This window comes from Vipera ursinii, assembly GCF_947247035.1.
Source record: "Vipera ursinii genome assembly, chromosome: 2".
Classification (NCBI taxonomy): Eukaryota; Metazoa; Chordata; class Lepidosauria; order Squamata; family Viperidae; genus Vipera; species Vipera ursinii.
In genome coordinates this window covers 157,382,549-157,408,335 of record NC_139513.1, presented here as the reverse complement: position 1 = coordinate 157,408,335, position 25,787 = coordinate 157,382,549, and the positions used below count along the sequence as shown (strand labels likewise).

The following is a 25,787-nucleotide window of genomic DNA, read 5'->3' as shown; positions in this document are numbered from 1 at the left end:
GCTTATAATCGAGTCGGCTTATACTCAAGTATATACGGTACTAACTAAAAAATAAAAAAAAGAAAGTGCAGAAAAGAGAAAAAGCTTAAAGAAAAATAGAAAAAGGAAAAAAAATAAGAATATACTTTTAAGAAAAGAAATATATACAGTAACTTTATATAATGATCGGTAGTCCTCAACTTATGACCACAATTGGGACCAGAATTTCCATTCCTAAGCAAGACAGTTGTTAAGTGAGTTGTGCCCAATTTTATGACCTTTTTTGCCATAGTTAAGCAAATCACTGCAGTTTTTATGTGAATCATGTGATTGTTAAGCAAATCCTGCTCTCCCCATTGATGCTGAGGTGGTCACAAATTAGGATCACATCACCCTGGGATGCGGCAACTCTCATAAATACATACCAGTTGCCAAGTACCCAAATTTTGATTAGAAGATTGTGGATATGCTGCAATGGTCCAGTTGTAAGTTACTTCTTGTCATTGTAACTAAACAATCATTAAACCAGACATGTCAAACACAAGGCCGCGGGCCACATCCGGCCCGTGATTGGCCAATATTTGATCCCTGGAGATGTCCCGGAGACGGTGAGGGACTACCCTCCGCCGCTCTGGCTCCGGCATCGCCCAGGCCAGCGGCCCCCAAGGCAAGCACACAGGAGGCGGTGGGCGCAAGGGGTCAACGTTGTCTGACAGCAGGCTATGTGTAGCCCACTGTGAATACTGGGCCAGCCCTCCAGCAGCAGCGCTGCAGTGGCACTGGCAGCATGTGGAGTCAGGGCATCTGATGCGGACCAAGCATACCTACTGTGTCCCATCTCTTTTTGGTTGGAGAGCAGGTCATCACTGGTCATCTCCTCAGCCCCTTCGTGAGTCTTGCCCTTGGCCCGCAGGTGGAGCGCACTCCCCTCAAGCATCTTGGTACCCACCGCAGACACAGCTGCCAGCCACTGGCGCAGGTCCATTAGGCCACTGCCCAGAGCTGCAGGCCCGCCCAGCACAAAGGAGGAGAAGCGGTCGACTAGGAAGCCCCGAGTGGAGGTGGTAGAACACGCCCAGGACTAGCGGGCAAAAGGCCACCCCTAGCAGGGAAAGCCGGATCCCCACTGTGCCATGGCCGCCCAGCACAGGTGGGGGGAGGCATACAATCCTGCCTGGGACTGGGTGGCCATGGTACCGATGGGGATCTGGCTTTCCCTGCTCGGCATGGCCTTTTGCTTGCTGGGTGTGGGTGTGCTGTACCACCTCTACTTGAGCTTCCTAGCTGGCTGCTTCGCCTCCTTTGTGCTGGGCAGGCCTGCCACTCCAGGCAGTGGTGGCCTAATGGACCTGCGCAAGCTACTGGTGGCGCCGGCCCAAGGTGTATCGGGTGTGTGAGGGGAACAGGCTACATGCACTGGCCAATTGCAAGATCTGCAAGGGGGGCGAGATGACCAGCAGCGACCTGCCCTCCAACCGCAAGCAAAAATATATGGGACAGAGTAGGCGCATCCGGCAGTGTGATGACCCAGGGCCCCACACAGAGGCAATGCAGTCAGCTGGCAATGTAAACAGTCCTTTAATAGCTGCAAATTCCCCCCCAAAAGCTCCCACGTTTGCTGGCAAGCCTTCAACCAAAGCACATATACATTCCTTTCAGCTGCATCTGGCTGAAGGCAGTTTCAATACAGCTGGAGAAATATACGAATGTCCTCAAGGCCAGACATACAACAAACAAAACAAAACAAAAACTTAATGAGTCCATTTGAATCTCAGCTTGCCTGAGCAGTCTGCAAGGAGACACTCTGAAATGCAGTCTGAGATCATAAATCAGGAAATCCACGTGGTCAGTCGGTCCGGTAATCAAGGTGTCCAGGTTTTCCAACAAAAGACAAGAGCAACAATACACAACTGTCCCAAGATTCCACGTTTGTTCCCGACAAAGTCCCCACCCCACAGCATCTCCTTAAATCTCAATCCCCAGGTGTGCCTTGTGGAGTGCAGTGGGACGCTCTCCTCCCGAGTAAGTGAGCCTGCCTGCGTTGTTCCCTCCTACTCTCCACTCTCCATGCTCTAGGATCAGGTGGGGGTGGGCCTTGCTCATCACCTGAACTCTGTCTCCCCTGTTCCAGACCTGAAGGGCCCTGGCCTGTCTCAGTCTGCTCTTCCCCACGTCCTCTGAAGCCACAGACACCTCTCCCTGGGCCTCAATAGGGTCCTGTTCCGGCTCCATTTCTTCCTCAGATTCAGGCTCAGATGGAGGCATGACAGCCGGTCTGCATCACATGCCTCCCACCTCCCCTATTCCGCCTGCTGCTGGAGGACTGGCCCAGTATTTGCAGTGTGCTGGTCGATGAGCCAGCAGACTGTGGCTGCTGATAGACACCATCGGCCCCCATGCACTCACTGGCCCCTTTGTGCAGGGGCTGATGGTGGCAGGCAGCAGCCGCCCCGGCCCCTGCCTCACCTTGCCTTACCCCACGGCAATGGTACCCTCACCTGCCCCCTGCCTCGCCTCACCCCGCAGGACGAGCCTCCTGCCCACCCCCCCACCCGAGACCTCCTGGATCTCCTCCAACCCTGCCCGGCCCCCACACGCATCCCCCGATCGGGCAACAGTGAGGTGTGGCCATGCCCACCCTGGCCACGCCTGCCCAGTCAGCTGTGACCACTGCAACCATGCCCAACGAGTGGGCCACACCCACCTGGCCCCCGTGAGGGCACCACAATGCTAATGTGGCCCTCAATGACACTGAGTTTGACATCCCTGCATTAAACAAAAGGTTGTGCTTCAAGAACAACCTGTAGAAACAATTTTAATTGGTGGTGGCATAATGGTTAGAATGCAGTACTGCAGGCTAATTATGCTGGCTCCCGACTTCCAGCAGTTTGCCTTCCATCTTTCCGAGGTCAGTAAAAAGAGGACCCAATTGTTGGGGGCAATATAGTCTGTAAACCACTTAGAGAGGGTTGTAAAGCACTGAGAAGCGGTATATAAATCTAAGTGCTGTTGCTAATAAGTTATCATCTTCTCTTAAAATACAACAAATGATCTCTTCTTCTCATATTTCGTCTCTGATCTTTGCAGCTTTTAAAGCTGTACAAATTTTTAAAGCCACATAATTCAATCCTGGTCAGCAAAAGTCCATTAAGAATTGCCAGAGTTAACAACATATTTATTTTAACCTTTATCAAATAAACCAAGGTTATATTCCTTCCTCTTACTTTTAACAATCTTGATCTTTTTTACATTTCTTCCCTTTACTTTTAACAATCTTGATCCTTAATTCCCTCAAATAATCTCCTGGATTATTTGATTTCTTCTCATGTTATCTATGTCCCTTTTCACAAAATTCTTCAACAATTTAATAAATCTCATTTGTAAATCCAATATAAGAAAGTTATCCAGGTAACTCTTTTGGTTTTTTAAGACATTCACAGTTTCGTTTGTATATCTCCTTCTACATCATCCCCATAGCCCAGCATTTTTAAATCCACTTTCAAATCAAATATTCTTCTACATTAATAGGACAAATTTAAGCATTCTTCTCCTTTAACTATAACATTTAGTTCCTTTGGTTCTTTTAAGTGTCTAATCTTCAAAACCCCAATTTTATTGTATATTCAAGTATTCAAAACAGCAGCATTTTTTCCCATGGGAAGGATTCTTATAATTAGTTTCAAAATCTTATTTCTAACCCATCTGGGCCATTAGTCCACTTGTAACTTCCTAAAATCAATGTTCTTTTTGCTGTTTATTCAAAAAAAAATATTTTAATTTCTTATGCTTGTATTTAAAACCTATTTTCTCTACGGATTGAAGGAAACTCAGTCTTAATTTGCGATTAAACCTTAGTAAAAGTTGCACTTCTGGTTAACAGATAACAAGCAATTTCCAAAAGTGATTAAGAAAGGAAATATGCAAACCCAAAGTCACTTGAAAAGGCAGAGACCACTGTTTGGGCAAAGATGGTGATGATCTCTTGTCTCCCTGAGGTCTAAACCCACTGGAAACTGCTGTCTGGCAGTCTCATGAGAAGCAACTGTCTGGAGCACATGTGGGTGAGTCCAAATCCACTCCTTATCCAGGGAAGAATCCCCAAAAGCCAATGCCTATGTTAGATCTTCATTCTGGTCCTCTGCTTTCAATTGAGCCATCTTTAACTCTTTTCTGAAAGTCCAACAGAAAGCCATTGTTCTTGAATGCTAAGGGAAATCATACTTAGAATCTGAAAGGAAAAAGGTGTCCTGGTGCGCACAGAAGCTTTCATATAATACCTGTTTGCAGCAATTCCTTAAAGCAGTGATGGCGAACCTTTTAGAGACCAACTCAAAACCCACTTATGTATCGTCGGGTGCCGGATGGGCGTGGCCCATTGGGTGGGTGTGGCCCATTGGGTGGGCGTGACTGCGGTGGTAATGGCAGACTGAGTGGGACTAAAATGTTCAATCAATGAATTCCAACTTTGCGCGATTTTTTTTCCCAGCGAGAAGTTGAAATTGACTGATTGATTAACCTTTTTTTCCCCACACAGCAGCAGAGGCCTAAAGCAAAAAGGTTTTATAAAACCCAGCTGAAGGGCTAGGACTGGGACAATGGCTCGTGTGCCCACAGAGAGGGCTCTGCGTGCCACCTGTGGCACGCGTGCCATAGGTTCGCCACCACAGCCTTAAAGCATTTCTTTTTTTTTCTAAGTTCACATGACCTTCCTTTAGAGCTGCAGAATGATCCTGACAAAAGATCTATGAGGTTGTTATTCTGAAGAACCCTTTTGCCTTTAAATCCACACTGCTTCACAGCCTTACTAGTTAAGTTTTCAAAAATATACAATATGAAGTTTAATTTTTAGAAAGATCTGTGCATTTTTCACATGTACAGTATTGGTTCACAATGATAAAAATAAACCATTAAAGCATTCCCAGATTTGGATTTTTCATAGCCTGCAAGTTTTCCCTTTTCTTAATTGTTTCAATAGCTCACCTCACTGGACAGAACACTCATAATCAAAAATACAGAGTCATGTCATTATATACAATTGACTCTATTACAAAATTTCATATTCAAAATCCTTCCATTTCCAGAATCAATGTTCACTGAAATTCTTTGCCTTCGCTATTTAAAGGGAATTATACCATAGCTTGACTCTACACAGTATTTTTATGAAAACCACCCAAAGGGTTACACAGGTCTGTAATATTTCATTCCCACATGCTGCTTTTAAATATGTATTTATTAAGCTTTTTTTTCAAGGCAAGCTCACTTCCTATGGAGTACATGGACACAATCATTAAGGTTTTTGGAAACAAAATAGAAGTGGTTTTGTCCATACCTTCTAGGATATTTTTTCAATTACAGCAGTCTAGCCTACAGTTCTGAGATTTCCTAATGATCTCCTCCTATTCAAGTATTAATCCAGCCTGATGCTGCTTATCTTTTTAAGATTAACCAGAAACATTTTAAGAAAACATTAGATTCAAATATTTAATAAACCAACAAAATATGTGCAAACCTCTGCTCACATTAATGCCCCACTTCGTCAGAATAGCATCCTAATGCATATGGAAGATAGCAGTTTGTGACTGCTTAATTTCAAAGAAAGTCAGATGCAAAACTTTGGCATGACTACAGAAGTTTAATTCCAACCAAGTGCAATTTCAAAATGGAATCACTTCCACAAGGAATATAATAAGTTTGCACAACAGCAGCTGCTAAACAACACATCCACCAAGGCTCATATTGTCAGCAGACAAAAACAGCCATATTAACGGAAGAACAGGGCTGCCAACTACCTTGTGCAAGTGTGTATTACAGGATAGCGTTAAAAATCAAATTTCTGATTGAGGAGAGTAACAAGCAGATTTCTGGTTTTAGGACTAAATAGTCCTCAGAAATTAGCAACAGATATTGTGAAATATTATAATACGGAATCATTCTACACTGCTCTAGATTCTAAAGTAGAATATTGAGAGTTGTAGCAAGTTGCCAGACCATATTGCATACATTGTGTGTATGATGTTTCATATAGTTATATACAGTACTGCGGATTTCAAGGCGAATAGGAGCATGTTTGGACAAATCAAATGAAAATATTAACGTGACTAAGAATAGATTTCATGACATTCCCATGATGATTTTCTTGGGGACAAGAGCCTTCTCTCCTAAGTGAAGTAACAGCTCAAGTTCCAGGACTCAAGGAATATGTCTTGATATTCTGCTGCACAAATACCACCCTGACTCACGCTGCACCTTCAGCCAATTCTTTCAGCATTATGTCACACACAGCAAACCACAGGAATGTGGGAACTGACATATGAATGAACAGAGAGGAAAAGAAGGGAAAGCACTAAATTCAGGAACAAGAAAGGTAGCTTTCTGGAGGTATACTAAAAGTGTAATTTGCACATTTGCAGTGGAGCAAAGGACAGAGTATTATTTTACTTTTTGGTGCCACAGTCACATTTTAATACCAAATATATTATAATTTAATGTACCATAGAAGTATTAGTTTCTATATGAATTCACACATAACACGTTTCACACTATATATACCCAAGTCAGTTATTTGCTTCTACAGTGATGTTTCAACAGCTACCTTGAATATGTGTCAGAGTTGGAAAGCAGATTTTTTTTTAAAAAAAACAGTATTTTTGCAAGCATCTATATAAAAGCAGTAATCTTTAATTACTTGCAAAAAAGTAAAAGTTCCTTTTAGCAGAAGCAATTTGTGCAAGTAGAAAGGGCTGCAAACTCCATGTTACCTGAACTTTCTACAGACTTTAAATATATGAATGCTGGAAAAAATCCCATCCAACTAATAGATACTATCAGATCACTGTGCTGAGTTTAGTAGGGCTTTTTCCCCCCAGCAAAAATAGCAAACCTTTGAGCTGGAAATTGATATAAGAAATATATATTCCCAAGAATCATAACTAAACCTGGATCTACTTAGTGTTCCCTTGCTTAATCTAAACCTAATTTAAGATAATTCAGTCACTGAAATAGTATGGAAACCTTTTTTTAAATAATTTTGTTATCAAAATAATCATTACAGGCTAGTAGTATACACTTCAGGAGTATTCTTTCAATCTGTGTACCGATATAACGCCCGTATCAAAGCTACAATTCAGAACATTAATCTCAGAATATTGTCAACCATTCTACAAAATAATAAAATGTTTAATATTCATAAAATATTACTCTTTATTAAAAATGAAATCACATCCTTCACCACTGGCAAATAACAGAAAAGAGTGCTAATTCACATTGCTGTGGTGTTTCCACATCATGCAAGTTACATCCCATAATTTCAATCAAATGAAAAATACAAAACAGATAACCATGTCCCCTTAAAAGAGAATGTATTTCTCAAACTGGAATTTTAAAAAAGCACCTTACTCTTCCTAGAGTTTTCAACAATAGTTTAATTGAGAACCAGATTCTATTTAGTTCATGCTTTTTTATTATCCATCTCCACAAATATCAGAGGGAGGGAGAGGCATAGATAAAACTAATGTCTAGAGAGATTTGACATAGATCATTCCTGCAATTTTTACCATTCCCTATTAATATTTTCAATATTTTGATTAATTTAGGGTGAAGTATACAGTTTTTTACTAGAACTAAGAATATATCACACTGAAAACAGAGTAATATTACCCTAGCATAATACTAGAACCAATGTGCTACTTACATCTCAACCTAATGCAAATGTAAGCATTCATAAAGCTCTATCTTGTGTAGTTTTAGTCAAAAGAATATCCCACTGTGGTCCATGGAACAGGCTTCCAAAGAGGGTTTCAGCAGGACTGAATTTAACTAATTTGATCCAGATTTACAGGTAATTTGTAGCCAATTATTTTTTTTAAAAAAAAGATCTCCCAATTTAACATACAAATGTAAGTAATTCTGCAAGAATGATAGAGAAGCAAGTCTTTTACTTTTCTTTGTATATCCACCCTCTATGTATTTACCACTCCCCCATCCCTAAGGAGAAGCAGATACAACGAAGAAGAAAAAATCGCAGACTCTATAGAAACCTAAGAAACATCGACTGGCATTAGCCTATTTTCTTCTTTAGTCTATCTTTAAGATTTCAAAGTGCCATTTGTCAACTGCAGTGCACAGTTTCAAAGAAATAATAATCACCTCTCTTCCTATCTATAAAAAATTCTCCTGCCTAGTTATCTTAAAAAATTAATATTGTTTACTGCAAGCTACTAGGCAAGCATTTCACACATCTGATCCAATCTAAATTGTTTCACTCTACAACAGTCAGAAATTTAGTGGCAAAAACAGAGTAGATCCTGCATTCTATACTATATATATTAAATCCTCAGCCAGCAAGATGGATTCAAGATATAGACAGTTATACAGTGGACTGTAAAAGGTAAAACTGTCCACTGAAAACATTCCACTAAAAGGAGCCATTACAAGATAAAAAAACATTGCTATGGTTTAACAATATGCTCATTTTAGCTTTCAACAAGTAACACCATTTATTGTGGGAAATAAGCATGAGCTTGATACTTCTGTCAAACTGCAAGTAGACATATGATGTAGCAAAAAGAATTACTTGACTCTTGACTTGTTTTTTTTGGGAGAAGGAAAAAACCACCAATATGATTTATTTATTTATTCATTCATTCATTCATTTATTCATTCAATTTGTATGGCTGTCCATCTCAGACAAATGACTGTGGGCGATAAACAATTATAAAAACAATCATAGTATAGTACAAAAATAAATATATATAGCAATCAAGAAAAATTATCATCCTAGATGCCAACATAGCTAGGAAACGAAATACTTCAAATACTCAAGACACCAGGCCGGTGCACATAACCAGGTCTCAAGGGCTTAGGAAAGACCAATAGGATCAGGGTTATCCTAATCTCTGAAGAGAGAATTTTGCAGACAGCAAAGGCTACCACAGAAGATGCATGTTTTCTGGTCTCTGCCAGCTGATATTCCTTGGCTGACCAGACCCATAACATGTTCAACCTGCCAAACAAATTTGAGTGGATAGAAACAACTGGTAGATAATGTGCCCTCAGCTCCAAGCTATAAAGGGCTTTAAAGGTGACAACCAGCATCTTGAATTGCACCCAGAAACACACTGGCAACCAGTGCAGCTCCTGCAGCAATGGTGTTACATGTGTTGAATATCTGAAATCATTTATTGTACTACCTGTGCAGCTGCATTTTGCATCAGTTGAAGCTTCCAAATGTTTTTCAATGGCAGCCCCATGGAGAACATATTGCAGTAATCCAGATGACAGGATGGCCTGAGTAACTGTGAGCCATTTTCACAGCTAAAGGAAACTGCCAAAGTCTGCACACGTTAAATCATTTATTACATGGTTCCCTCATCTTGAAACAACTCATATTTACAATCCTATCATTCAAAGTGCTTTAGGCAACTCTGTAGCTGAGTTTCTAACTGTCCTAAACAACCACTTTACCAGTCACTGAAATACAGAGCAGTTCATTAATCTATCTAGCCTAAAACTATTGATAGTCACAGGCAATATTTGCACAAGGGTATTCTATGTAGGTGTTTGGAGATGTTAGAGGGTGAACTAAAGAAATTCTGCATACATAACAATTAAGAATAATGCCAAGCAACCAGATAGAGAATATCTTGCTTTTAACCCCAAAATTAGCACATGTAGATAATTAAAATATTTGGGGATAGTAATTTTATAATCTATTTACTTCCACAAAATATTAGTGAATCCATTTGGATATATGACATAGCTTTTTAATCACAACACACTGCCACTCTTTTCTGGGTCAGTCAAGCCAGTTCAGGCAGAATGCCAGTTACTTAAATTTTTAAAAAAACAAAGCAAAAGCCTTAGATGCTCATTCTTTCCTTTCACCTCTGAAAATGTTTGTAACCTTAACTGAAGAATAAAATCATATATTTAATTTAAACTCACTATACATGGAAATAAATTCTACCAAAGTAAGTAGATGCAGCTAATAATATTTGGAGTAAATTCTTCTAAGGTCAAACCAAGTTAAATATATTTAAATAAAAAAGATAACAATCTATTTTAATTGTTTTGTACTGTTAATGATGCATAGCACTAACTAAAAAATCAGTCTCTTCAAGAAATGACCATTCAACAAGTTGACCAATGTTCCTCATGTCTTCAGTTTGGTCACAGTATATGTAATTGTGGAGCCATCCTACTCTCACAATTTCCCTGAAGGCATCAAAAACCAATCTGAATTTCCCCTTCAAGCTGTGTCCTATAGCAGAAAGTAATGAGGCAAATCTGCAAACAGGTGTAATAATAATCTTTACTATCCTTATAAGAAGTGATCTTATAAGAAGCTGTTTATTTTTTGTACTCCAAATGTTCAACTCAGTCTTCAGATTAACTTGCATTTCCATTAGTACTCTAGTTCTTGCAGATCTATTCTTGGTTATTACATTAATTTATTAGTAGTTCTTATTATTTCATATGGTGTAGCAAAATGCGGCATAGTGCTCTGGTGTTGCATATTTTGATACAAATTTTATATGTTTCTGTGAATTTCATGCATTATACTGCAGTTTTAGTGCATAATTGTGACTGCCTCGACACTATTGACCACATACTGCCAAGAAAGCAAAGTTATCCCCCCCCCTCAGTTTTTTCTCTCACCATCAAAGGTCACATTATCCTAACATTGTTTCTGCATAAAAGCACATTAGACAAATACTCTTTTCATTTTGGTCATAATTCCTTTCTAAATAAAGAGTATACATCCCTGATTATTTTTTCTCTTGAGTTCGGAGATCAAACTCCATACTAATTCACAATTTGCATGACCAGAGTTGGCTGAAGTTGATTGGTTTCTGACGCTAAGCCATAAATCCTGTTCAAAACTGTAATAAAGAGTTCTCACAATAAGCCACAACGCAGTTTGATTTTAGCAGACTTATTTCACAAACAAGAGTCTCACGTTATGGAAGTCCATTAAAGATTACAGGAGCCTTTTTTTACCAAGGAAGTCACCAAATCAAGACTGTCACCAAATCAGACTAAGCAATATGCCAAGACTCAGGACTGAATCCCTCTGAGCCTCTTTTTTTACATTACACAATTTTAACTGCTGCACACCATCCACTTGTCCAAAGATGCCTAAAACCGACTCGGTGAGGACTCAAAACCTAGCCAGTGTCATCCCAAGAAGAAGACTATATTCAGAGCCAGGTACTTTTGGTTTAAAATTTCCAATGCTTCTCAAGCCTTTTGTCTTTGCTTTACATCCCCCGTACCTTTCACCCAACCTAAAGTTTCAGATGTGCCCAGTTCCTATTTGCTCCCACCCTGGCCTACTAAATAAACCTCCTGCCTCGAATCTCTATATTCTAATACATACATACATACATACATACATACATACATACATACATACATATATATACATATATACATATATACATATATACATATACATATATATATATATATATATATATATATATATATATATATATATATATATATATATATATATATATATATATATATATATATATATATATATATATAATATCACAGCAACCGTGATCTTCCAAGATCCAACATTCCCTGCTTTTGAGAACAGGCCAAAAGCGTGTTACTTCAAACTAACTAAAAGGCACGGGGGGAAAAAACACGCTCGCCCACACGTAGGCAATCTCGTTTCAGGATCTCTCTCTTCCCCCGCCCTACCCCGCCCACGGCCAGAACGTCTCCAGGTATTTCTCACCTGGCCTGCGCTTCATCCAAGCTCTGATCGGTGATGGCCATGATCTGCTGCAAGATGTCCCCCGTGTCCTGAAGTCCGGGGGCTGCCTGGGGCTGGGGTGGGCCTGGAGGCGCTTGAAGTCGGTGGGGCGAGGGATCTCCGGCGGCCCCAGGAGGAGGAGGAGGAGGAGGAGGAGGAGGGAGACCCGCCAGCAGCCGGGATGCCTCTTCCATGTCAGAGGCGGCGGCGGCGACGGCGGGGGCGGGGGGGGGGAAAGGGCAGTAAAGGGAGGGAGCCGCCTCGGGCGCGGCGGGAGGGGGATTCCGGGAGCCGCTCGAGCCCCTCCGTCTCTCTTTTTTTTTTTTTTGCCCCCTCAACGTATACACACACACACACACAAACGCACACGACTGACACACAACAGGCCCCACGGCTCCTCACTCGCGCCCGCTCCGCCCCCGGCCCCCGCCGCGCGACGGGGCTCCGCCTTCTCAACTGTCGCCTGGCGCAGCGGCCCAGCTCCTGGAGCTGCCCGCCCCCTTCCGGGACAAAGCCAGTCTCTCGGCGGCTTCGACACAATTGCCGCCTCCGGGGGGGGAGGGGGCGGGGCTTAAGAGCGGTTAACTCCCTGCTCGAGCCGAGTTCGGCCTCCCCCACCGCCGCCCCCTCCTCCTCCTTTTCCTCAGCGCGGGTGCCCACCCGCCGTCCCGCCTGCCTGCTTTCCTAGGCTTGCGTCCCGCTTTGAAAGCGAGAAGTGGGGGGAGCAGTCGCCGTTGTGTCGCGCTCTCGGCCTCAACCGTCACAATCCTTCCCCCCCCCCCTCCGGGATCCAAAGTTGAGCGCGTCCACCCCAGCGCGTTCAAAATCAACGTCTGGCTTAAAAGAGTTTCTTCTGCCAGGGCCAGCCTAACGACTTTCACCGGACACCAAAAAAGCCTGGTGCCTCAGCACCTATGAGAGAATGAAGCGGTTTTTCAAACCGTTGTTTCTCGCGTCAGCACCATTGTTACACAAACACACACACACACGCACACCCCAAGGGCTGATGACCCTTCACTTACACGGCTTCAAGCCTCAAGGAAAGAGTCGCTTTCCGGCTTGGCAAATGGAAGGAGCTTGCTCCTAATAACACTCCACTCAAGCCGCCGACTCGACTTTTCCCTCCAACCCGATTTCATCGGAAAACAAGGAGGCTTTTCCCGGGCAGTTCATAACGACGGATGAACTTAACGTAACTAAAATCTGGAGAGAGAGGTGAAGGGCAAAAAAAAAAAAGGGGGGACAAAAAAGAACTGAACGAACTCCAAAACCAGACATCATGCGTTTTGCTAATATAACAAATAAACAATAAATAAATAAATAAATAAATAAATAAATAAACACCCAAACGACGTATTTTAAACATATAAATCTACGCTACCATTAAGATCGAGCTTGAAAAACAGTGGCATCAGGGAAAGCAATGTTTCTAAAAGTTTAATATGGAGTTATTGTTCATAACCAACTAGCAGCTTTACCCTAAAATAGGTTTTGGTGCATTGAACAAGTTAATAAATGGTGCCAATTAAGCTAAACAATGTGCTTAAGCTTCGAACTAAATGTTCTTGTAATTATGAATACAGACCTTTTATGAGTACAGTATGTAAATGATACACTGTACTACTAGCCAGTTCATAACCATGTGTCCATGAAAAATCTGTTACTAGATACATTTTTATAGACATCACTTTCCTAACTATTATCATCCTACACACCTAAACAAATATTAGAAAAAAAAACCATATGTACAGAAAGAAAATAAACCTGGCACATCACCATAGTAGCTATTTGCATATATAGTAATATCTTAAGTTTCTAGTGGAAAAGATTCATTTGAGCCTATGTAGTGTTTTTTTCCTTGACATCTATATGCAATTGAGTTGTCATTTTCTTTCAGGATTTTTAAAATTCTTTTAATATGATTTTTTTTTGTTAAAAGAAAAAAATAAATAAATTTCTATCAAAAGTATTTCCAATTTAGGATATCAATATTTCAAGCATTAAAATTGTAAGAAAATTAATTAGCTTTTTTATTTAAAGTTGAATGAAGTTCAGCTTCTCAGTATAGCCCAAATCCTTGGGTTTCCTGCTGGTCTTTCATCAAAGTACTAACTTTTGCTTAGCTTTTTCAAGATTAGCTAAGGCCAGCCTTGTGCTGCTTCCTTCTCTAATTGTACTACTATTATATATTATACTACCGCTAATGACAGATAAGGGACGCGGTGGCTCAGTGGGTTAGGACGCTGAGCTTGTCGATCAGAAGGTCGGCAGTTTGGCGGGTCGAATCCCGAGTGCCGTGTAACAGAGTGAGCGCCTGTTACTCGTCCCAGCTTCTGCCAACCTAGCAGTTCGAAAGCACGTAAAAATGCAAGTAGAAAAATAGGGACCACTACGGTGGGAAGGTAACAGCGTTCCGTGCGCCTTTGGTGTCTAGTCATGCCAGCCACATGACCACGGAGATATCCTCGGACAAGCGCTGGCTCTTCGGCTTAGCACGCATGTGCGGGGGAACCTTTACCTTTACCTTTAATAACAGTTATTAATGTGGTATAGTAGTCAATACAATAGGAAGGACATACTAAAGAAAAGGAATCCTTCTGGACAGCACCACATTTAAAGGAACAAGAAAATTGGAGAGAGTAGGGGCCATAGGTGTACTTACAGGGTACTTGGAGGATATCACAAGATTTTTATTATTATTATTTTATCATAGGAAAAAATTCTTATACATGTCAGTAAACTCCTGAAAATAAAATGATCTAAATCTAACAATTATAGCTAAGATCTCCAGGTTTCCAATAGTTATTTATTAGATACAGAAAACAAACAGGAATGGATGACCCTTAGCGTCTTGATCTTTTCATAACTGATGCATGAAAAGACCACTCAATGTACTCATTTTAACTACCAGGTTTATATTTCTTGTTTTATTTGAATATTTGACTTCTTTTATAGTTTACCTACAAAGTGGAACTAGTAAAATAAAATGTGATATCTTCTTAGTGATCCAGTCAAAATATTATATCCTCCTTCATTTAACTTTAGATTTTTCTTGCAACAATCAACATTCCACTTTGGGATCCTTCCCTCTTTTTTTGTACTGAATTAAGACCAGCTTGCTAATACGTCTTCTACATTGTTGTCTAGTCATACTAGCATTTATGCCTGAGCCTCAGAATACATAAAAAATGGTAAGGGTCCTGCACTCTGAACAAAAGGCATTTTGTTTCTAAAGCCTCCAAGCAAAGTAAGAAGGCGAGAGCTGGTTACTACTACTATTATTATCACCAATAACTAGTGTTCAAATTTTTCATCTGTAGTTCTAGAAGTAATAAACAACCACCGGATCAAGCAAATGCTGGGTGAGTTCATGTTAGCAATCATTATGCAATTCTTTTTCAGTGTGTTATCCAGCTATTATTAGTTCTTAAATCTGGTCCATAGCTTGGAAAACTGTAAATCCAGGAAAATGTTTTATTCAATAAATCATGAATAATCAAACTATGTACTTAATTTTGATATTCATTTAATTTCTAAAATCCTCTTTTAAAACCATTAATATAGTGAGTATTAATACATTATATACTAAGTTCCATAGTTGTTTTCTTAAAGCACTTTTACCTAGCTTTTCAGTAAAAAAGATTGCCAAAATTACTTATATACCATAGTATTATCATTATGAGCATACTGTCAGGCTAACAAACAAAAAAACACATAACACACAAGGAAGGATCCAGGAGGGGGAGAAAATTCCAAGACACTCCATTTTAGATTACAGACAGATGACAAACTAGATTACATACTACAAGTAGTCTTCAACTTACAATCATTTGTTTTAGTGACCGGTCAAAGTTACAACAGCATTTAAAAAAGTGACTTATGACTGTTTTTCACACTTATAACCATTGCAGCATCCCCATGGTCATGTGATCAAAATTTGGATGCTTGGCAACTGGCATGTATTTATGATGCTTGCAGTGTCATGGGATCATATGATCACTTTTTGCGATCTTCTGACAAGCAAAGTCAATGGGGAAGCCAGATTCACTTAAAAGTGTTACTAAACTGTAGTGACTCACTTAACAACTGCTGCAAGACAGGTTGTAAAATGGGGCAAAATTCAACAACTGTCTTGCTTAACTGAAATTTTGGACTCGTAGTCGTAAGTTGAGGACTACCCGTAGTCAACCATATTTAGCAGATTGTATGAATCCACCCCATGTGACTAGTTTATGGTTCTGTGTGGTATGAGAATGTTAAAAAATTACATAAATTAATCACAAGTAAGTGAGTCATCTTTGAAAATCATATGAAACTTCAGATGGTATGAAATGTAGCAGATTAAAGTTATCACAAGCACATAGCACCTGTTCTATGCACTTTATACTGACTCACAATTAATTTCTGGATGCAGTTAAAATCTTGTTTTAATCTGTTATAAAGTCAAGTGAACCTGATCTGCCTGATATGTTTTTTATTGGAGAAGCTATTGATCCAGTGAAGTGATTGCCTCTGTCCTATAGAACAGGCTTGTCCCAAAGCCAGGCTGGCACATTCTGATGGTAAACTAACAGTTGTCTTAAGATTAAAGTGTTTCGTTAGAACTTTTTGACAATGATGGAGTGGATGCCTTTTAATTGTAGTTTGTTAGATTAATATTAGATTTATGTTAATGTTAATTGTGATATTGTTATGGCTCATGAGGTTAGCACCAAGAATCTATTATGTGCTTATGAACATAGACAAAAATTGCTAACAAATAGCTCATTCAGATGAGAGAAACAGTTCAAAGAATCTAATGGAATTATTGCCAGTAGTTGAGAGATGGTAAAAGATAGCTGATATTTCAGCAAAGTCATGGAATTGCTCTACTTTCCTTTGTACTTTGTTAAGATATCATTTTATTAGACTAAATATATGTCCTGGCTCGACAGAACAGTTTGGAAGGAAGACAATAAAAGCATACACAGTTTCTTTATAAACTACTTCATAAAGTATTAAGAAATCTATGTAAACCATACAGGGCCCCTGGGGACCAAGAAAGAGATATCAGCATACTTGAAGTAATCCCAGGGATTACAAATTTAAAAGAAGAGACCTAATATGGTAATTGAATAGTTATTTTAGAAAATGACATGAGTTTGGGCCGCTGAAGGGCAGCCTTCCATTCTACAGTTTTATGCAGTCTCACATGGGCGCTCCATCATGGGAAGTTTCTAAGAAGAGGCTAGACAGTCATTTGTCTCAAATGGTATGGTTGTCCTGCTTGAGCGGGGGGCTGGACTAGAAGACCTCTAAAGTCCCTTCCAGATTCTATTCTGTTCTGTTCCATTCTAGTAGCAACTGTTTCCAGATGTGACATATGAAAATATAAATATGTATTCATAAAGAAATGAAACTTTTTAAAGACTCACTGAAGTTTCCTGATTTTGCCTGTTCTGTACAATATTCACTTTTTCCCATTATAATTTGTTTACTTTAAACTTTATTTTTACAAAATACAATGTATTTCTGGCCTATTTTGTTTTTTGAATTATATGTCACATTTTCTAAATGCTTCTACAGGTTCATTTGTCCAAATCTACTCAAACCCAGGGTGAAAATACAATGTTAATTGTGACTTTCCAAGTTCTCTTGGTTCTCATTGCAACCAGACTTTTAAAAACTTTACAATGCAAAAAAGAAAAATAATTTAATTTTTAGTAATATTTCAAGACAAAACTGAAAACATTAATCCAATCCAACAGAAAAAACTGTTGGGAAAATGTGAAATTTGTTACATACATTAATAAAATTTCAAACTGCTGATGTTTTTATGTTGAGGTAGAATTTAAGGTACTTGATAAAAATATTTTGCAGTCTACTTTTATTTCCATTAATGGATAGCAAGTTTCAGATAAAACTGGAAAATATGTTTGTCTTACAAATAGAATAAAAACATAATTTTACCAACATATAATAAGCATAAAAAATTGAAGAGGATGACATTAAAGTATAATTCCATTATAGAGGACAAATCTTATTGCTTGTACTATAATGCTTTGAGCATGCTAATATTTTAATATTATGCTTTATTACTTTATTTCCTTATCATATACTATTATAATATACATGCAATAAAATATTTGGAGAAAAAAGGTAGAAACCATATCCTCAAATAATCTGCAGTAAGATATTCACAAAGATTATCAAATACAACCATTACATTGTTAAAGATGATTTCTTCGTGTTCTCCATTCTTTAACAGGAAAGTGCCAGTACTTACTGAGTCCATTAAAATGTATTTTCTTGCTTAGTCTCTTTCGTTGCTCCTTTGTCACTTACAGTATATTCAGTACATATGTTATAACAGATCATAATCTCATAATGGCCATTTCAGGGTAGAACTCATGCTTCTTACATTTCCACATTCCCCCCAAATTTAGGAGATCTCTCATTTAATCCACATTTTTCTTATGTCTCAAATTTTACCTATTACTTCCATTTGCTTGGCACAGATATATAAGAATTAAATGTTGCATATTTCTCATAGGTTCACTAAATTCATATTTTTAACATAAACAATATTTCTGAATTATAAGGAAACACAGTTCTATTCATTCACATTAGCTCAGGTCCAGTTATTACAGTGAGAACAGAGAAAGCTAACTGCTATAAACATGAAGGCTTGATTGATTGAGAACATTACTCGTGGTTATTGTTTTCCCTATAGATTTGAAGCTTGAGTCAGTTCAATCAATAAATGCACCAATATTAATAGGAAGGTACAGCACTCTGCCTGGAAACCAAACATTATCCTCTGCAGGGAAGCCTGGAGTGTGCTGGGAACTCACTCAGCAACTACTTCTGCTGATTCCATGAAATTTTCTACAAATGAATATTAACAGACCTTTAGCTCAAAAAGGTAACAGGAACTGCAATTTTCCACATAGGCTACCAAAGTTCTGTTAAAATAAATTAAAATTAAAACATCAATTATTAATTAAAGTAGGTGCAGATTACATTGGAAAATATATGCTGCAAGGTCTGTCAAGTCCAGATGTAGATATGGAAAATGTATGGGTATCTTTAAAAAACAAAGCCTTTGAATTGTTACCATTTAAATGAAGGTAGGAGAGAACAGCAACTATACTTTCAGGCTTAAAACAGGTTCAGTTGTTGAATTCACTTTTAAACAGAACTGTCAACTCTCTGCATGTACATCACTTTATATTAAATCAACGGTAGTAGCAACAGCAATAATATTTATGAAGCAGCTGTGAATTAGATTAGACTTTGGCACATGGTTTAGGAATGAGAATGATTAACTGGGATGAAAGTAGGTGGAGTGGATTTTCTGTGAAATCTAAGGTTACAAAACCTTTTCAATCATTTGGTTAAAGTCATTTAGTTAGCTTGATAACATGCTGAAAAACAAGTGAGTATAAGGCTGTCAAAAGAATTCTGATGGAATAAAGTTATATTAGTAGAGTTCAGTTGAACTGTTAAAGGTAGATGAGAACAGTGTAGTGCAAGAACAGGGCTAAACAACAAAGTATAATAAAGAGGGGAATAACTAACACGACTGATGGATGAATGATGGTGAGTACAACACACCTCAAGTGAGTGGAGAAAAGGAATGATTGTCAATTACCAAAGAAGAGCAATAGCACTGGTTGAAGCTGTCCCTAATAAGGTGTTTTGCATCTACCTGAGTGATTGATGGGTGCAGTGGACAAACTACTATGGCAAGCTACAAAACATGACTGCTAATCCAAAACTGGTAGCCAGAAAAATTGAACCATTCAAGTTGAAAATGCTCAGGGAAATGTATTGATGGTTGTCAGTTAACCTACCTATAATTTCTAATGATGGAGATGCAGCAGTTCCTAACTATAGGATTGAAAAAGCATCCAAAAATATTAATAAAATATGTTATTAATAAGAAATCCCAATAAATGTGCCAAATTCATCAATTTCATTGAGACGGCAATAAAAATCAAACTACAGTGCTATTGTTCTAACAACACCAATATACCCCAGTGAAATTTGGAAGCTAATAACATGGAGAGCACAAAAAAAAATTCAATGTTTTCCTCTGTCCCTGCTTATGAAAGGTCCTTGGGGCTACTTTAATTTAATAATGAGATTGTGCAAAAAAAAACAATCATGCTACAGGATATTTTAATAGGCAGCAGGATATACTTTAATGGCCACATTCTGCACTAGCCAGGCAAATTACTGTCCCAAGACACCTATGTACTGGGTAACACCTAGAGGGAAAAGAAAGAGAGGCAGGCCTTCCAAAAAGCAGCAAAAAATACTATAGAATGCAAAACACAAGAATTGTCTGGGAAGATATGGAAACTGGTACAGGTGATCAAAATGGTTGGAGAGCAATCATTGCCCAAAGTGCTCTACAGCACAGGCAGATCTGATCATGAGTCAGGGACTGTAGAATAGAATAGAATAATAGAATAGAATAGAATAGAATAGAATAGAATAGAATAGAATAGAATAGAATAGAATAGAATAGAATAGAATAGAATAGAAAAGAATAGAATAGAATAGAATAGAATAGAATAGAAGAGTAGAGTAGAGTAGAGTAGAGTAGAGTAGAGTAGAGAAATAGAATAGAATAGAATAGAATAGAATAGAATAGAATAGAATAGAATAGAATAGAATAGAATAGAATTAGAGTAGAGTAGCATAGAGGAATAGAATAGAATAGAATAGAATAGAATAGAATAGAATAGAATAGAATAGAATAGAATAGAATAGAATAGTAGACTAGTGTAGAGAAATAGAATAGAATAGAATAGAATAGAATAGAATAGAATAGAATAGGAGTAGAGTAGCATAGAGGAATAGAATAGAATAGAATAGAATAGAATAGAATAGAATAGAATAGAATAGAAGAGTAGAGTAGAGTAGTGTAGAGAAATAGAATAGAATAGAATAGAATAGAATAGAATAGAATAGAATAGAATAGAATAGAATAGAATAGAAGTAGAGTAGAGTAGCATAGAGGAATAGAATAGAATAGAATAGAATAGAATAGAATAGAATAGAATAGAATAGAATAGAATAGAATAGAATAGAATAGAATAGAATTAGAGTAGAGTAGAGTAGAGGAATAGAATAGAATAGAATAGAATAGAATAGAATAGAATAGAATAGAATAGAATAGAATAGAATAGAATAGAATAAGAGTAGAGTAGAGTAGCATAGAGAATAGAATAGAATAGAATAGAATAGAATAGAATAGAATAGAATAGAATAGAATAGAATAATAGAATAGAATAGAATAGACGTAGAGTAGAGGAATAGAATAGAATAGAATAGAATAGAATAGAATAGAATAGAATAGAATAGAATAGAATAGAATAATAGAATAGACCTTGGAGGTCTTCTAGTCCAGCACCCTGTTCAAGCAAGAGGACCTATACCAGGGTCATGGCAAAACTGCACCCACCCCATTGCAGGCAATGGAAAAAAGTCACGATATGTCACAACATGTCACGTGACATTGTGAGTTTGACACCCCTGAATACCATCTCAGACAAGTGACTGTCTAGCCTCTTTAAAAACTCCAGTGATGGAGCGCCCACAATTTCTGGAGGCAAGCTGTTCCATTAGTTAATTGTCCTCACTGTCAGGAAGTTACCATTAAAGCATTCCTTTATGGTGCAACAGAAATAGGACTTTGTTTCCAGAGTTTTGGGTAGGTGGAATACATTATTTATGTAAAATAATTTTATCACTCCTTTTATTTCATTTTGTAATATTGAGGGCTTCTTAACACTCAGAACAGTTCATCTGCAGTAGTCACCGATTTCTATCTTAAAATCAGGAATATAGACGACATGCCAGAATGTAAACTCTGTCTTCCCAGCATATGTGCATGTTTTAAACTGCCAAGTTTGTTGCCAAGAAGTGGGTAGAAGCTGTTTTTGGGTGTATGCAATGGTGTTTCATTAGACTAGGATTATGTATTGTGTCCTTTTTTATCCCAAGCTGTTATGTTTCTTAAAAGGTAGAATGGTTACAATTAATTTTACAGCAGATGAAGATCACTTTTTCCCCATGATTTTTTATACAAGTAGACCTCCATTTGCAATAGTTTGTTTAGTGACCATTCAAAGTTGCAACAGCACTGAATAATGTGACTTATGACCAGGGCTTTTTTTCTCATAAAACTCTCAGAACGGAGTTCTGGCACCTTTTTTTGGATGGAACCTTGTAGGGTAGGGCAAGGCGGGTTGTATGACATGTGTGAGTTCCGGCACCTTTTTCTTTTACAAAAAAAGTACTGCTTATGACCATTTTTTACATTTACCACCATTGCAGCATCCCCAGGGTCATGTGATTAAAATTCAGACACTTGGCAACTGACTCATATTTATGATGGTTGCAGTATCCCTGCATCATGTGATGACCTTTTGTGTCCTTTGAACAAACAAAGTCAATGGAGAAGCAAGATTTGCTTAACAACCGTGTTGCTAACTTGACAACTGCAGTAATTCACTTAATAAGTGTTTTATTAGATACTAAATTCCATAATTTTCTAACTCATAACTATTTCCAGAGATATTAGAGTTTTAGTACTATATGTTTGGATCCTAATAGTGTCCATCCAATCAAAGGTGCTATATATGTTTGTTCAAAAATTCCCAAATTGGAAAATTAACACCAATTGTTGATATTTTGAAAATATTTTCCAGAAATATAAACTGGATTTATAAATTAATCTGGTAATAATATTCATTTTTAGAGTGTTCATTTTTCCTCAAAGGCTGTTTGATGATCTCCATCATTCGATATCTGACAAAACTTCCCTATATTTTATAACATGCTACTAACTGAGTTCTTTCTTATATGCACATGCCTAGTCTTTAAATGGATGTTATCACCTGCATTTAATTAGGCTTATAGTTATACCAAAAACAAATAAAGATCATACTCAGTGTACTAATTATTATCCTATTTCATTGATTAATGGCGAGACAAAGATTTCAATAGCAGTTTTAGGAAATAAGATAAGATAAGGCAGGGCAAGACAAGATAAGATAAGATAACCTTTATTGACATTTTTTACTGTGGGCACAACGACACACATCAAAAATGAAATTTAGTTGCCTGCTCTCAAAGTGGACACATACATGACACACACCTAATCATACTATATACAATATATACATACTATATACTACATATGTATAGACCTACACCCCTACATATACATAACCTATGAATATTAAACACTGTCCATCTTGAATATATAACAGAAGGAGGAAGCTTGAGAGTTGGTGAACTGGTTTATGGCTGAATCTGGATGTTCTGCTTTGGATACCATGGCGTCTCCTCCCAGAAGGTAACAAGGAAAACAGGTTGTGAAGAGGATGTGTAGTGTCCCAGACAAATTTACGGACTCTGCTCAAGCAACGCTTCTGTGCTATGTCCTGGATGGGAGGGAGGGAACTGCCAATTATCTTTTCAGCCATCCTTACCACTCTTTGCATTGCTTTCCTGTCTGAAGCAGTGATGCTTCCAAACCAGACTGTGATGCTGTATGACAGGATGCTCTCGATCGTCCTCCTGTATAAAGTGGTAAGAATAAGGGAAGGAAGATGTGCTTTTCTCATGTGACACAGAAAATGCATGCACTGCTGTGCCCGCTTCACCAGTGTCTTGCTGTTGAGCGACCAAGCTAGCTACTTGTTAACAGCAATTTGATGCTGGTAACCATTTCCACAGGTGAATCATTGATGCACAGAGAAGTGTGGCTGTACCTGCCTTTTTTGAAATCGACAATGGTCTCTTTGGTTTTTCTGGTATTTACACCAGTTCACCAACCCTTCAACCTCCTTGCGGTAAGCACCCTGATCGTCATAATGAAGAAGGCCCACTACTGTTGTATCTTCTGCAAACTTCACAATATAGTTGGTGCCAAACCTAGCACAAGTCATGGGTCAACAGGGTGAACAGCAGCGGACTTAGGATGCAGCCCTGAGGAGAACCTGTGCTCAAGAAAGTGGTGTTAGAAGTAATATAGTCCTCAACTTACAACCACAATTGAGCTCAACATTTCTGTTGTTAAGTGAGATATTTGTTAAATGCGTTTTGGCCCATTTTGCGACCTTTCTTTCCTCAGTTGTTAAGTGAATCACTGCAGTTCTTAAGTTAGTAACCTGATTGTTAATTAATCTGGCTTCCCTACTGACTTTGCTTGACCTTTGGATACACAGCAAAGGTCATAAATATGAACCAGTTGCCAAGCATCTGATTTTGAACACGTGATCATGGGGCTGCTGGAAAGGTTTGTGGTGAAAAACAGTCAAAAGTCACTTTTTTCAGTGCCATTCTAACTTTGAATATCCACTAAATGAACTATTGTAATTCAAGGACTACCTGTACAGCAAGTGATATCATTTATTATTAAGAATGATCAAGCAGGGTTTATACAAATTAGGCAAACGGCAGATTAAGTTAGTTGTAGAACTCATAGATCAGTTTGTAATTTTATCATTTAATGCTGGAAATGTCTTTGATAAAATACAGAAACAATACATGTTTGCTGTACTTAATAGATTTGAATTTCCTTTGGAATTCATACATTGATTAAGGTATTATATGTGTTCCTTACATTTAAAGTAAAAGTTAATGGCATATCCTGTCCTACTTTTCCACCATTTAGAGGAACTAGACAAGGATGTCCATTTTCACCGTTGCTTTTTAATTTATGTAGAATCCTTAGCTTCTGTTATTATACAATATAGGGAGATCTACAGTAGTACAGTTGAACACAAATTTATTTCAAATGACATTATTTGTTTATGTTTAAACTTCATACTACTACTCCAGTGTTGATGCAAAAGACAGGTGCCTTTAGTAAAATAGTAAGTAAAAGGTAAAGGTTCCCCCGCACATGCATGCTAGTCGTTTCCGACTCTAGGGGCCGGTGCTCATCTCCGTTTCAAAGCCAAAGAGCCAGTGCTTGTCCGAGGACGTCTCCGTGGTCATGTGGCCGGCATGACTAGACGCCAAAGGCACACAGAACGCTGCTACCTTCCCACCGCAGTGGTCCCTATTTTTCTACTTGCATTTTTATGTGCTTTCGAACTGCTAGGTTGGCAGAAGCTGGGACGAGTAACAGGCGCTCACTCTGCTACGCGTCACTCGGGATTCGACCCGCCAAACTGCCGACCTTCTGATCGACAAGCTCAGCGTCCTAACCCACTGAGCCATACTCTTATTAACTGGTCCAAATCAGAATTGATGCCTATAGGGGAAAATTTGGTTATACACCCATTTAAGGAATATCAGTTCTGTATTTGTATCAGAATTTGTTGGTCTTTCAGGAGACTTTAAAAAGTTTTCTATGTGCCTGGTTCTAGGATCTCAAATTTCTTAAGCACGATTATTAAGATAAATTTCCCAACTTGTGTATATATTTATTTTGTACTGTTTTTAATTGTTTTAGAATATTTCACCATCAAAAGTCACTTGGCTAAGATAGGCAGCTATAAGAGCTATGGAGGTGCAGTAGTTAGAATGTAGTATTACAGGCTAACTCTGTCGACTGCCAGGAGTTCGATCCATCTTTCCAAGGTCGGTAAAATGAGGACCCAGATTGTTGGGGACACTATGCTGACTCTGTAAATCGCTTAGAAAGGGCTGTAAAGCAGGCATATCAAACTCGCAACATCACATGACATCGCACAATGTATCACAACGTTTTCCCAATTGCCAGCAATGGGGTGGGTGCAGTTTTGTCGTGACACATCTGGCCCACGGGCCGGCAGTTTGACATGCCTGCTGTAAAGTGAGTGAAGCGGTATATAAGTGCTATTACTATTGCTATAGAAAAAATTAAATTAAATTAAATTAAATTAAATTAAATTAAATTAAATTAAATTAAATTAAATTAAATTAAATTAAATTAAATTAAATTAAATTAAATTAAATTAATAAGAAAGGCAAAATGCTGAGAAGCCAAGATCGACAGGAGTTCCTACCAGTGGAGAAAATTCACAGGGATGCAATATCAAGTTGTGTTGAG

The 25,787-nt window shown here is 38.4% G+C and overlaps 1 protein-coding gene across 4 annotated transcripts in view; it reads right to left on the bottom strand.

The window, feature by feature from the left end:
* PBX4 (PBX homeobox 4) overlaps positions 1-12,109 on the bottom strand; it is a 58,352-nt gene extending 46,243 nt beyond the window's left edge. For 3 of the 4 annotated variants that reach the window (XM_083353995.1, XM_083353996.1, XM_083353997.1), the window contains exon 1: positions 11,729-12,109. In XM_083353995.1, coding sequence (XP_083210121.1) covers positions 11,729-11,940 — 212 coding nt within the window. In that variant the 5' untranslated portion in view covers positions 11,941-12,109. The remainder of the gene's footprint in view (positions 1-11,728) is intronic. The other variant, XM_083353994.1, reaches the window with a different exon arrangement.
* Between the last annotated feature and the right edge of the window lie 13,678 nt (positions 12,110-25,787).